Below are 15,542 nucleotides of genomic sequence, written 5' to 3'. Positions count from 1 at the left end.
TCAATGACTTCCCAAAACGCTCAAAGAAAAGAGAAAACCATATCCTTTTAGACCTTAAAAAACCCTATAAATTAAAGAGAGGAAACACATGAGAATCAGAAACCAAGTCTGTTTTCCCATTCCTTTGTCCTCCTAATTTCTCTTTCATTATTTCACACACGCCTCCCCCTTCTCTCTCTCTACTACTCAATTATCCCCACACCTTCATAAGCATAAAATAATAAACCTTTATTATCATTATGTCTCTCTTGGCTATTACCTTGTGGCTTTTATTTTTCTTTTCATCTTCTGTGGTTCATTCAGGAGCACAGGGCTCTAGCCGTGGCTCCTTAGGTGATGGCATATGTGCCACTTCTGTTGTTGTTCATGGTTACAAGTGCCAGGAACTTCAAGTAAGAACCACAACAGAGGCCTTAAGAAAATAAAGACATGTGCATAAAAACGTTGTTATTATATGATAGCACACTACGACAGCTTAGATGATATATAATTGAAAATGTTGCCCTAGATTTTAGGTGACATTTTTGGAAAAATATAGGAACCAACAACATTTTTGAACAATGTTTGAACAATGTGAATTAATAGGGTTAAAAGAGTAAATTGATCTTAAATTTAATTAGTAGCATTAAATTAGAGTGTAATGTAATTGGTGATTGTTCATGTTGTTCAAGATATTCATTGTTCCCCTAGCATTCTCCTTTTTTTATAAGCGGCAACATTATTCAACCATTGTCAAACGTAGAAATTCGCCTACATAAAAGTCAATTTAGTTAAACATGTAGCAAACCAAATTTCAGACATTATAAAAAGTCAAATTCCTATAATTAATTTTAATTTTATTCAAATTTATAATATATAACTTATTAATATATATAAAATTATTGTTTGAAAAATAGACAAATTTTGGATAAATTACATTAATAAAATGATGGTAGAAAAATTTTATATAGGTATCCTATTTCTAATTTCAATACATGTATGTCTGATCTTTTATCGGAATCATGTAAATTGTATCTAGTAAATTCGATTCCACCATTCACATGTAAATCGAACTGTATTGAATCAATTTATGTTAAAATAGTGAAAATAAATAAATCGAATCAGCTTTCATCAATTTATGCTTAGATTTTGGCAGCCATAATAAACCAAATAACATTTGTGCAATCTAAAATTTCTTTGTCCTTCCTAGGGTAACATGCAAATATGCAATGCATGACTTGATGACATGTCCTATTATAGTGTTTTTTCTTGCATTTGTTTTAAATTTTGAATTACTTTTTAATAATTTTTATACTAAATAAAAAATTTAATTTTAATATACTAATAATATAAAATATTTTATTTAATTATCCAATAATATTTATTTTTAAAATAACTATTTATGTAGTTAATATAAAAAATAATTTTTTTAACCTGACATTATACAATTGAATGCATATGTAAAATTAATTTATGCTGGCAATGTATTAAGATTAAATTCTTAAATAAATTTATTTTTCAAACAAAAATCAATCTCATATTTCTTTTAAATCATCTACAATTCTTTTTAAGAAATAACAAATTAGTCTTTAATTTTTGTTAAAAATAATATGTTATTATTTTAAATGTTTAATTATTATTCTACTAGTTCCTATAATTTTATTAAATTTATAATTAAATTTTTATATTTTTTAATTAAATTTTTATACTATTTTTAATTTTATAATTAGATCATTTTTGTATCAAAAATGCTAAAATTAATAAAATATATTTTTTTAAATTAATAGATATTTTTTCGTAAGAACCTCTTTGATTACATGTTTTTAGGGTTAGTTTTTTTACCATGTGTTTTTAGAATTAGGTTTTTTGATTATGTATTTTTAAGGAGAATATTCTGTTAATTTTAACTTTTATTAGTATATATTTGAGAATTGTGATGGTTATGTTAAAATTGTGGGAGTCATAGAGGTTATTTATTAACTTGAAAGAAACTACTATATATTTAGTAAACGTTATCCAATATCTTCTTCTTCTTCTTTTTTTTCTGAGGTTACAACTGCAGATGGGTACATTCTTAGCGTCCAAAGAATCCCAGAAGGTAGAAGTGGTAATGGGAATAATAATAAGAAGCAGCCAGTGATAATTCAGCATGGACTATTAGTGGTAAGTGCACAAAATAAACACCCTATTATATATTATTCTTGAATTATTACGACTCTTTATTTGCCTATGATGCATTTTTAACATGTGTCAATTCACATGAATGTCTTTATTAGCAAAATATTTAATTGACATCATACTGCATTGTATTTGCTAGAGTTTAATTTTAAGTTTGTCATTATAAATATGTTAGTGAGATTATTATTAGTTACTTTAAAGTGAAGTTTAATTACGTAAATATATATATATATATATATATTAGTTTTTATGGAAAATGCTGGTTATTAACGCGATAGCTAATTTCACATAATATTTCTTAATTTTGTTCTTGTTGTATTTAATTTTTTTTGTTCCTTATAAGTTGCTACTGACTCTAGAGGAAGAATTTAGACACCGCAAGCAGAGTATCAATGCATGAATTGTAATAATAATTATCATAGTTTTATATAATTTTTTTAAAATTAATAGTAAAGCCATGATTTATATAAAAAATGAGAGGATAAAAATATTTTTTTATTTAGGATAATTTAATAATTTTTATATTCAGTTTGTTTATTTAAATAATTTATCCTGATTAATGTATTCTATAATTTCTAGTAAAAATTTATATACAATTATTTTTATATAAAATTAATAATTAAAATTTATTAAATAATAATTTAATTAAATATATTAAATTATCTATATTTTAGTCCCATGCATATATATAGTGGTCTTTTACTTTTAATTGATTATGTTACACACAACATCTATTATATTTAAAATTATTTTATATAATATAATATTTATAATATTTGTAATACATATATATTACATCTGAATTATATAATTATTCTACTGATAATTAATAAATATTACATAAAATAATTTTAGATTATTTATAGCAATTTTTTTATTATCTCTTTTACTCAAAAAAAAAAATGCATGCACATTGTGCACCGTCTCAATTGCCAGTTATTATGTTATTTGCGCATTGAAATAATGGAATTTAAGAAATAAATAAATAAATAAATAATAAAGCATATGTATACGTGGGTGCAGGACGGAATGACATGGCTTTTGAACGGTCCAGAGCAAAACCTGCCATTGATATTAGCTGATAACGGCTTCGATGTTTGGATTTCTAACACCAGAGGCACCAGATTCAGCCGCCGCCATGTCTCATTGGACCCTTCTACTCCGGTTTACTTTCTCCTTTCTCTCCCCTTTTTATTTCTTAATTTGGATACTACTATTTCTTATCTTTAAACTATATTATTTAAATGCCTTACTATTTAAATCACTCAAATATAAAAATAGAAAATATACTTTAAACCTAATCTTAATTTTGTGAATAACAACACAGGCGTACTGGAATTGGTCGTGGGATGAACTGGGTAGCTATGATGTACCTGCTGTTGTGGAGTATGTGTCCAACCAAACAGGACAAAAGATTCATTACATCGGCCATTCACAGGTACTTATAATATAATAGTAAAATATATATTTTATAAGAATTATAAATTTAATAATAATTAATTTTTTTTATTTGATTTAAACTCTTTCAACTTTGAATTTAGTTATGTTACCTATTTTGAAAAGTAATAAGTTAATTTTTTTTATTAATATCAGATAATTATTTGAAGTTATTTTTATTTTAAATTTAAATATTTTAGAAATAGCAATTAAAAATGAATTTATTATAAAAATTCGAATACTATTAATTTAAAAATTACTTTTTTATATTCTTTGTATTCTTAATGCGGCACTTTTTATTGATATTATGAATAAAATATTGAAAATGTATAGACTTTAAATTTTAATATATTAAATGTGTATTAAATTTTTTAATTTTTGAACAATATATTTAGAATACGGTTTAATTAATTACATCTATCATTGTGGCTATTTATTACACATTCATTAAAATCTATAATTACAATTTTTTTTACCAAAATAACTCTATTTATTACTAATTTACTAGTGACTTTGGCCGATAAACAGCTTAATTAAGCTCATTTTAAAAAAATAATTTAAACAATAAATGATTATATTAAAAATAGCTTATAAATAAGTTATTTTATATTTAAGTTTTTAATTTTAAAAGTGTTTATTTTATAAAAATATAAAAAAAGTAGTAGTATTATGAAAGAAGTTATTTTTTTTTATCTTTCTATAAACTGCTAAATAACTTCTTAAAAAATTATAATTTGGTTTTAAAAATTACGCCAGACATTAATACTAATACTTTTCATAAGACATTAATACTAATACTTTTTATAAGTCGAAAGCTTAAAAAAAATGACTAAACTCAAAAAAGTTATTACCTTTAAAACTTACCACATTATACTTGGAATTGTGAAAATAACAAATTATTAAATTGAAACAAACTTACAAATTATTACAATAGCCATGGATATCATGATGAGAATAAATAATCACATAGAATAACAATAGTATTATCTGGGAAATTCAAAATCAAGATTATTGAATTGATCTGAGACTAGAAATTAAAGAGCATGTTTGGCAGGGAACATTGATAGCTTTGACTTCCTTCTCGGAAGGGAAATGGGTGAATAAACTGAAATCAGCAGCACTATTGAGCCCAGTAGCCTATTTGAGTCATATGACCACTGAACTATTAAATGTTGCAGCTAGGTTATTTCTTGATCAGGTAACTAAATACAACCAACTTAATATTCATACACCATATAACAATTAATTCATTCTTAATACTCATCAACATCTCCCTTATTTATCTTTTATTTAATATCATAAAAAAATGTTTCTTCTTTTGTTTTACTAATATATTCATTTTTATGACATATAACTAGCTATTGTAAAGGGCATAAAAGAAATTTTGTTTTCCTGTTTAATTTTATGAATTTTATAACTTGTATAACACTGTACACATGATAAAATGACCTTGTTTTTGTCTTTCACTCTTTTGCCCAATAGCTCATAAAAACATTGGGGATAGCGGAATTCAGTACAAGAGGGTAAGAAGTTAAGAACAAAACAAAAATAGCCGTCTGGTTATGTATACTTCAACTCTATCACGTTTCATACATGTAATGTAATTTATGTATTTTTTATTATTGAAGTAAGTATTATTTTGGTCTCTAATGATGAGAATTAGAATAGAAACCGTCCCTAATATATTTTTTATTTAAAATCGTAACCAAAGTTTTTTATATTATTTAATTTTTTAAACAGTAATTAAATAACACAAAATAAAGTACAAGGTAATTAAAAAATAAAAAATAAAGTAAGTTTTAAAGTATTTTTTATTTTCTTTTAAGATATATTTTTTTAACCTTTATGTGTGTTGTATAATGCATTTTTAATTTTTAATTTTTAAATTTTTAATAGGATACCTTTTCAATCCTTTCTCAACCAACTTTGCGCCCAGCCTGGAGTTGATTGTTCCGACTTGTTCACTGCTATAACCGGTTTTGACCTTGACCATACTCCATTGATAATTTGATTTCAACCACTGGATATAGAATAGAAATAATTAAAAAAAATAATTATATTATATTGTCACTAAAGTTTAGTTCGTTATTTGTATATAAATATATATTAAATATAAAATAATCATATAATTACTTTTTTAATTCAGTTTTATAAATAAGTAATTTAATTTACACTTATTACAAAACTTCAGAAATAATACAATCAAATTAGATTTATATTTATGATAAAGTCACAATAAAAATATAAAAAAACAGAAATAACTAATTTTTTATATTCATAAGAAATTTGATTATATGGTGTTAAAAGACTTGATTATTGGAATATAACGAGTCTAATTATTATATAATAAAATATTCATTAGTTTTGTTGGATAATTATTATTTTGTTAGAAAAAAATATATAAAACGATAAATATAAATAATTAAATATACACAAATGCATGGTAATGAATTTGAATTGATAGACATAACATTTTAATAACTATCTACACCCAATTTTTTTTTCAGGTAATAATTGTTGCCTCAATTCTTCAGCTGTTAGTGTATTCTTGAAGAATGAACCTCAGTCAACATCAACAAAGAATTTGATACACTTTGCCCAGAGTACGTAGTTCATTAGTAATTACATACTGCCATAAATAATTTGTGAATTTTAATCTAAAAATGATTAAATATTTGTGAACTATTTTTTGCAGTTGTTAGAAGTGGGGTTGCGGCAAAGTTTAATTATGGGATACGAGACCAAAATATTAGGATCTATGGAAAAGCATCCCCTCCAATTTACAACCTATCTAATATCCCTCATGACCTACCTCTATTTCTCAGCTATGGTGGTCGAGATGCTCTTTCTGATGTTGTTGATGTGCAAACTTTACTTGATTCCCTAAAGTCTCATGATGCTGATAAGCTTAGTGTTCACTTCATCAAGGACTATGCTCATCTTGATTTCGTTATGGGGGTCAATGCCAAAGACATAGTGTACAATGCTGTCATTTCATTTTTCAACCGTCAATTTAATTAATTAACTTGAGGAGAGACCATGCCATGTACTAGGCTATTAGCCTATATATTAATATATCATCACCGATTTGAATATAAGTTATATAATGATTAAATTTGTATTACGCAATAATAATGATTGGTGCAAAATGATATATGATGGTGTGTGTCATATTATGTGAATATATATTTTAGATTTTTCATATTAAATTTTAATTTTTAAAATAACAACACCCTATTTTTTTAAAGTTATTTTAATATATTATGTTGTGAACCATGTTAATTTTTTCAATTAGACTAACATAAGTTTCAAATGTCTTGCCACCATCAAATTCAAATTAGCATAGTTTATTTGTTTATTTTTTAAAAAGATTTTTGTCTCGTATATTTTTTTCTAAATCAATTAATTGTGTAAAAATCCTTATGCATAAATATTTGCACTAGCAAAGAGTCCAGAAGAGAGCCACACCTAAAGAGTATAACATACGCAGCTTAATCTAATATCACTATAACTTTGAAATCAGACAAAAAAAAAAAAAAAACTCAACTCTTGTTCTAATGCTCTCTTTGTAATTGTGTAAAATAAATTTGTTACAGATTCGCCCTTCCGGATCTCATGACCCTCAATTAATCGGTCCATTTAAAGCGAGCCCTAAATCTCAACAAACTCGCTAAATTTGGGGATGGCAGAATCTCTCTAATAGATAAGATAATTTATACCTTTTATAAAAAGGAGCTTAACTATTCTTCCCAATTATTATCATTTAACCCTACACATTCATCTTATATCTCTCTGACTCTTTGACTTAGGTGTCAAAATGTTTTTGTAAGTACTACCTTCACGCTCCCTGAATTCAGCTTCGTCATCCTGCTGGACGACCAACGGATCGGATGCCTGACCTATCATTAACCAAGGAAGTTCCATCTCGCATCCGATTGGTACAATTCTCTACATTGGCACTGTCTGTGGGGACCATTGAAATTCCAGCAGCATTGTAATACCCTAACATTCAAATCTTTATACATGAATTTAGGGTTTAGGGTTTAGGGTTTAGGGTTTAGGGTTTAAGGTGGTACGACTCAAGGTGAATCTATAATACATATATATTTTTCAAATGAATTATTAAACAAGAAGTCTAAAAAGAAGTAAAACAAAAATTGCGAACGAAAACACTTGCGTATCGATGAAAAAGAATAAGGCGTGTTCAAAAAGCATATATATATATAATAGCCACTAGTCATGACCTGCGAATTTTAGGTTGGCTATGGTTACAGTAATAAAAATTAGTTGACAACATTATTTTCTATATTTTTCAAAATATACATCAAAGCATTTATAGGCAAGTTCTAAAAGAAATATATACATACATATAAGTTTTTCAAAATAAGTAAGGAGAGATTCTAAACAAAATGTAAAACAGGAGTCCAATAAACTTTGTTATCTCCCAAATGAATCACAGCTCACTACTGAGCACTAGGACCTGCATCTGAAAAACAAGAGATATATATACAAAATGAGAACCTTCGACCCATGAGTTTCTAGTACAGTAAAAGTTCCAAATAGATACTGCATAAGGCAACAGAAACTCACTAAGCAATTTTAAACTCCATACATCATCGTATCCATCCTAGGTTCTCACTAGTCTAAGACAACTATCATATGTGATTCTAAATCTAATTCAATATTTTCCATCTTTTCACAACTTTTCAAACAGAATAGAATCAGCTCTCAGCGTCAACTAATGCCAACATGAGGGACCTCTCAGGTATTCAAATACAAACAAAGCAGACAAATAATACACAAGTAGAATTCATGTAAAGCATTTAGCACATAAACATTTAATATGCACAATTAATCAAGCCAAAAAAAAGAATAACAAGCCCAAACAATTCAAATAATACAAATGATGTATGTATTTTCTATGGCCGATGATATCATCTGTTAGTTATGCAGTCAAACCCAACATGTCCGGAGCAAGTGAAATCACTCCACTGCATCTATCCAGACAGGTATATTTAGCAAGTGGAATCACTCTACTGCAATTAAATCATTTTCATAGACAAGTAGAATCACTCTATTGCGGCAAGCAGAATCACTCCAACGCATTAACAATCATATCCAGAAGCAAGTGAAATCACTCTATTGTGGCAAGTGGAATCACTCCACTGCACTTTCCATGCAGGTATATTTCAAATCAAAGTTTGTTTTATTTTCAATTTCACCTTCAATCTCATTTCAATTCATCCTTCTTAATACTTAAACTCATTCATCATTATCCTTCATCATCATAATCAATTATCATTCATCATCACATTCTTCTTCGTTATACATCACTTTACAATTTGTTCATCTCTTTTCAATTCACCAACACATCTCATTAGTTTCTCGTTTCTAACTATTCTATCCTTAATTACACCGGATCAAGAATCTTATTGGGGTTTATAAAGGTTTAGAAGGCTCGAGGAATGGTTGAAACCTTAAAAATTTATTTTTCAGTAAAATAGGAGTGGTCGCGTATGCATGCACATTTTCGTGTACGTATAGTGTAAATTTTTAAAACTCGCGTACGTAGATCACCTTCGCGTACGCGAGAAATTTGGGATGAAACCCAACTAAAACTCGTTCTAGAGTACCCCTAAACCATCAAAATTATAAGATTTCTCAATACCTAAAGCTCAAATTCGAATTTAACATGTACTGCGAAAATGGGCAAAGAGAATTCGAAATTCTTACCAATATATTTGAAGAATCAAGGGTTAAGGTTTCACTCTTCCTCCCTCTCTTCTCATCTCAGCTGCGCTCTCTCTCAATGGGTTGAAATTACTGAAATGGCCTTAGTTAATAGCTTATATATGTTGGGTTTGGTCCCAACTTGGGCCTGGTTCACTTATATGTTCCATTTGGCCAAATTTTGCGCCAAAATCTTTATGATTAGAGTTTTAATTTACATTTTAAATATTTTTACTTTCTCAAATAATAAATCCTAATTTTTAACCCTTCTCACTCATAATTAATTTTTTTCAGCTACAATACCGAATAGATTTAAGTTGGTATTGCCGGTCAATTTTTCAATGTGCGTTCTTATGCAGAAAATTATGTTTCTCAACTCGAAAAAATCCTCTAAGTCCAAATATCATTGTTAAATTTTCAAATTACAATTGCTAAATTTTTTAACCCTTTTTTTCTCATATTTAATTTAATTACTTAGTTAATTATGATTTGACTGGATTTTACATCCTATCCACCTACTTTAAAATTTTGTCCTCAACATTTAGTTACATGTGAATAATTGCGGGTAGTCCTTCCTCATATTAGCTTCCAACTCTCAAGTATGCTCCTCAATTCCTGGTCGACTCCAAGCTACCTTAACCAACTGGACTTCTTTTTCACAGAGCTTCTTAACGCTCACATCATCAATATGAATAGAAACAACTTGAAAAGTCAGATGTAGAAAACGTAGTCGAACCCGAGATTCCAACAGAGAGAATCATGAAGTACGACGGCACCAAAGACCCCCAAGAACACATAACGGCCTTTGAGGCCAAGATGAACCTGGAAGGAGCAGTCGGCGTCGTTTGATGCGGGCCTTCCCGGTAACCCTAGTCGGCCCGGCTATCAAGTAGTTTAACATTCTCCCGAATGATTCGATATCAAACTCCGGCGGCATCTCCCAAAAGTTTTTGGCATAATTCACCACACATATAGCCAAAGTAAAGCACCCGATCAGCCTACTAGGTGTTATACAACGCTTGGAAGAGTCCATGAGAAAGTACTTAGATAGATTCAACAATTAGTGCCTAACCATCGACGGTCTAATAAACTCGGTGGCCAGCCTGTGCCTGACTAACGGTTTGATGAATGAAGACTTCTGGAAGGACCTCACGACGAAACTCGTCCGGTCAATGCATGAAATTCAAAGCGTGGCATGTGAGTACATAAATGACGAGGAGGTAAGCCAAGTCATGGCCGCCGATAAACGACACCCTGAACCAATCCCCCTCCCAAAGAACCCAACAAAGAACAATTCAGACTCCCAACCCATAACCGACCACCACGGGTGGGAAAATTTTCAAACTACACCCCCTACCCGTCTCGCTCACATAGATATACCAGCAAATCACGGAAAGGGGTATCCTTCCGAAACCCAGGCAACTGAAGGAATGCATGGGGACAACAAAATCCTATAATGTGACTACCACAAAGGATATGGGCATAGAACCCAGGATTGTTTTGACCTCAAGGACGCCCTTTAGCAGACTATTAGAGATGGCAAACTCTCCGAGTTTGCCAACATCATTAGGGAACCCCGACGGGTGAGAGAGAAAAATCATCAATACATAAAGGGCAAAACCCTTGGATGATACAAATCGTTTCTCGAGATAGTGGGGATGAAGACCCGACAATAGTGGTCAATGTTATCATGGGAAAACATGTCTAAGAAAAATCCAAATCCACACTAAAAAAAGACCTCCAAATACTAGCAGTCTCCTCGGTAAAAGTCCCTGACCCACGCCGACCATAACCTTTCACCCGGAAGACTACCAAACGGGAACGTCAAAGGAAGATCCTCCCTTCGTCATATCAGCAAAGGTGGAAACAGGGATGGTGAAACGCATCCTAATACACACCGGAACCGACTCCAACATCCTCTTTAGAGGAGCGTCCAATAAGTTAGGGTTCTAAAACAAAAATCTACTAAATAATCTCAACGGGATAACCGGCCTCGGAGATAACTTCATCAAACTTGATGGTTTGATAATGCTCCCGATCACCATAGAAATCAGAGATAATACAACGTACAAACTACCAATATAAAAAGCACCAACCTATTTTTGGAGATGACAAAGAAACACAAGTACAGAAGAAATGCAAACCCAGCAGCCACCCAGAAACGCAGCAGAGAGTGTTTTTGAACGAGGGAAAATGAGAGACGATAGAGGAAATGGAGGAAATCGAATGGAGCAGTTATAGGTGAAAGGAAATATAGAACAAAGAAAACAGAGGGAAGCATTTACTAGAAATAGAAACCCTCCAATGTTTCGAATGAAAATACGGAGGAACGAAGGGCGAAAAGGAAAAAAATTAAACCTCTCTCCTCCCATTAAGCGTCATTAAGACACCTTGAAAAATGCAATCGACAGACTCCACCATCAAAAAATGCAACGAACAAGTGAAGGAATGGCCAAGCATTCTGAACACTCACAGACTTCCGATCTTGGTCAAAAGGGCATGGTGTAGCATTCCGCCCCCTACATGAGGTCCATGACCTTCGAAGCCATGAAAAAACAAACTCAGTCAGCGGTGAGACTAAGCACGCATACTTTCCCGCTCAACTGTTCTGGACCTGATCTCCGGATCTCCCAAACGGCCAAATAACGACCCGGTTTCCTGGGTCCACGCCCTTATCACGGCCCAAATTGGCCAGCAGATCCCAAATCTCTAACTAATGTTCAAATTCAAATACTTTCTTTTTCTTAGACAACAAGATAAGATAAGATAACAACACAAAGCTATGTAAAGGGAGTCAGGGCCCTCTCAGGTACGTTACACACTCACAACCCTCATTTATAATTTTATATCTCTTATATCCATTCTGACTTTAGCGTTGGAATGTCTTTCCAAGTACCACTCCTGCCGTTCGAAAGTCCAATCGTGTCATCACCAAGGCTGGAAAGTCCCGATCCTCCCATCAACATGTACTAGCGAAATCTTGTACAAAATATAATATAATAATAATTTTTTGGTTTAAATATTTGATTAGTTCTTATACTTTACTAATTTTTAGTCAAGTTCTTATCTAAGAATTTATAATTAAATTATTATATTAGGTAAAAAAAATTAATTAGATCTTTAGTAATTATCATCTTTTAGAAAATATACACTAATCCTAGAATATTTTATTTTAAAATATTTTATAATTTATCCTACATTAAACATAAAAATAAATAATGTTAAAAAAATTAAAAGAAAATCTAATTGAAGATTTTTATCCAATATAGGAACTTAAAATAATTACAAACTATTAAATTATAAGAACCTAAATAAAACTTAATGAAACTATTAAGATTAGTAGAATAATTAAACATAATTTTTATAATTATATTTTTTATTGTAAAATATGATTAGTTTTTAAATGATCTAACTAATAAATTAAAATATTAAAATAATAATTTAAATAATAACATATACTTTAGAATTTGATTATTTTAAGTTTCATATTTAAAAAAATAATTAATTTTTTCATTGTTAATATAATCAAACATCTCTTTTTATATATATATATTACCAAAAAATTATTTAAAAATTCATCTTCTTTATAATTATGAAACCTACTCTTTATAATATTCATAACTTAAAAAATTTTTTAACTGATGTATTTTGTTACGATAAAATTAAAACTAACTTTAAAAAAGGAAATTAAACAATCATCGATAAATAATATATTTTTAAATCTCAACCAATTTCTAAGGAAGAACATCAATTGCATTTAAGTTCGAGAATTAATCATAAAAATATATATCTAAAATAAAATTTTTAAGTTGACTATTAAATGCTAAATATTGAGTAAAAAATTCTAGTAGAATCAAATTAATAAATTTGGTAGAGATAAATAATTATTATTATTATTATATACTACTCAAAAAAATTTTAAATTGTAGTAGATAGAAGTACTTGTTCTCACATCCTAAATGATAAATCCGTTTCTAAGATGGCTAAACTATAGATAAACTAACAGATAAACAAACTAGATGAGTTAACTACTTAACTGTGATCATTACAAATAACTAGCTAGGGGCTAGGTGGCATAGGTGCTAACAGATTAATTGATATCTAACAACTATTAATTTTTAAAGACCGAAAGAACTCAAGAACATGAAAAGGACACTAAACTTAAAATTTTTAGAAAACTAAATTTTTTTTTTTCGAAAATCAAAAGAAATCCACACCAGTTTAATGGACGTTATAACTGAACTGGTGTAAGGTTATTGGGTCACTGGATCACTGGGTCATTAGTTCAATCAGTGAGTCACTGATCGAACCGAAACAATTATATAAAATTTAATTATTTTATTATAAGTACTTTTATTTTATTTTTATAAAAATAATTATCATTTTTAAATTTTGATACTTTATTAATTAGTTTTTATTTATTGTATTATTATATTTTATAGTTAAATAAAATATAATTGATTAATTTATATATATTTAATAAAATTTATAGTTAAATAAAATATAATTGATTTAAAAATGAGTGACTTTAAAATTAAAATAAATTGAATATAAGTGAAATAAAAGATTGTTATATATATTATAATTTGTATATATAATAGTAAAAAGCATTGCAATCTAGTGGTATAAATATCTTTCTGGTATTCTTTGGGATAAGGGTTCGAACCCCTAAAAAACATTTTGAAAAAATTTAGAGATGAAATTTTAATGCAAATTTTTATAATTATTATTAAAAAATAATTTTTTTTCTTAAAATTTGATAATTTTTTGTCAAGTGAAGTTTTTTTTACTGTGAATGACCACATATTTTTAAAAAATAAAGAGAAAAATCTAGAAAAAAAGTTTGTTCCAAATTTTTTTTGCATTTTTTAAATATTTATTTAAATATTGCTACAGAAATTTAGATATAATTAATAAATAAGTTGTTTACTAAATATAAAATTTTTTTTGTTACTTACAAAAAATATAATATTTATTGAATTTTTTATCATATTTTTAAATTATTTAAAAATTGTATTGTCGATAATATTTTTTAAAAAAGTTTTGTTAACAGTTAAATTGTCGAATATCGATTTAGTAGTTAACCATAAAAAATATTATTTAAATCAATACTGATTTAAAACGGAAGAGACAATTAATTTAAGAGGAGTGTTAGTGGGCTAACAAATTTTATAATTTATAACAATTAATTAATTATCATTAATATTTTTAATAGTATAAAATTACATCTAATAATATAAAATTATTTATTTTTTGTGTTCGTTAAGTGCTAGTCAGATTTTAATAAAACTGCTGACTTCATAGATTTTCTCTTCATTTAAATCAGAAGGAGTATCATTTTAGTTTAAAACCATTAATTGTTGGACAGTTTTGATCTATTAAACTCTAATCTAATTAAGTCATTGTGAGTTACCAATAGCCCTAAGGAAGAAGTTCCAAATATTAGTGGACCCTCAATGACTTCCCAAAACGCTCAAAGAAAAGAGAAAACCATATCCTTTTAGACCTTAATAAACACTATAAATTAAAGAGAGTAAAACACATGAGAATCAGAAACCAAGTCTGTTTTCCAATTCCTTTGTCCTCCTAATTTCTCTTTCATTATTTCACACACCCCTCTCCCTTCTCTCTTTATCTACTACTCAATTATCCCCACACCTTCATAAGCATAAAATAATAAACCGTTATTATTATTATGTCTCTCTTGGCGAGTACCCTGTGGCTTTTATTTTTCTTTTCATCATCTGTGGTTCATTCAGGAGCACAGGGCTCTAGCCGTGGCTCCTTAGGTGATGGCATATGTGCCTCTTCTGTTGTTGTTCATGGTTACAAGTGCCAGGAACTTCAAGTAAGAACCATAACAGAGGCCTTAAGAAAATAAAGACGTGCATAAAAACATTACTTATAGTATAGCACACTACGACATATTAGATATATAATCACCTTGCCAAAGGTTGAAAATGTTGCCCTAGATTTTAGGTGACGTTTTTTATAAGCGGCAACATTATTTAACCATTGTCAAAAACGTAGAAATTCGCCTACATAAAAAGTCAATTTAGTTAAACATGTAGGAAACCAAATTTCAGACATTAGAAAAGTCAAATTCTTATAATTAATTTTAAAGAGCCATTCAGACAGAAACACTTAAAACATCTTTTTTTTTAATATTTTATAGTAATTAAAATTTAATACTTATAGTTGATTAAATTATGTTATTT

General features: G+C 28.6%; 2 protein-coding genes across 2 annotated transcripts in view; both read left to right on the top strand.

The window, feature by feature from the left end:
• The first annotated feature begins 239 nt into the window (after positions 1–239).
• LOC107494808 (triacylglycerol lipase 2-like) lies at positions 240–6,615 on the top strand. The gene is made up of 9 exons (XM_016115846.3): positions 240–392; positions 2,029–2,142; positions 3,181–3,321; positions 3,485–3,595; positions 4,649–4,792; positions 5,077–5,117; positions 5,491–5,570; positions 6,102–6,197; positions 6,290–6,615. Exons 1-9 carry the CDS (start codon positions 240–242, stop codon positions 6,613–6,615), a joined length of 1,206 nt encoding a protein of 401 aa, XP_015971332.1.
• An 8,404-nt stretch (positions 6,616–15,019) lies between these two features.
• Positions 15,020–15,542, top strand: part of LOC107494809 (triacylglycerol lipase 2-like) — a 9,598-nt gene continuing 9,075 nt past the window's right edge. The window contains exon 1 of the mRNA XM_016115847.1: positions 15,020–15,172. Within this exon, the coding sequence (XP_015971333.1) occupies positions 15,020–15,172 (153 nt within the window). The remainder of the gene's footprint in view (positions 15,173–15,542) is intronic.

Source organism: Arachis duranensis, chromosome 6 (assembly GCF_000817695.3).
Source record: "Arachis duranensis cultivar V14167 chromosome 6, aradu.V14167.gnm2.J7QH, whole genome shotgun sequence".
NCBI lineage: Eukaryota > Viridiplantae > Streptophyta > Magnoliopsida > Fabales > Fabaceae > Arachis > Arachis duranensis.
This window is presented reverse-complemented; position numbering and strand designations above follow the sequence as displayed.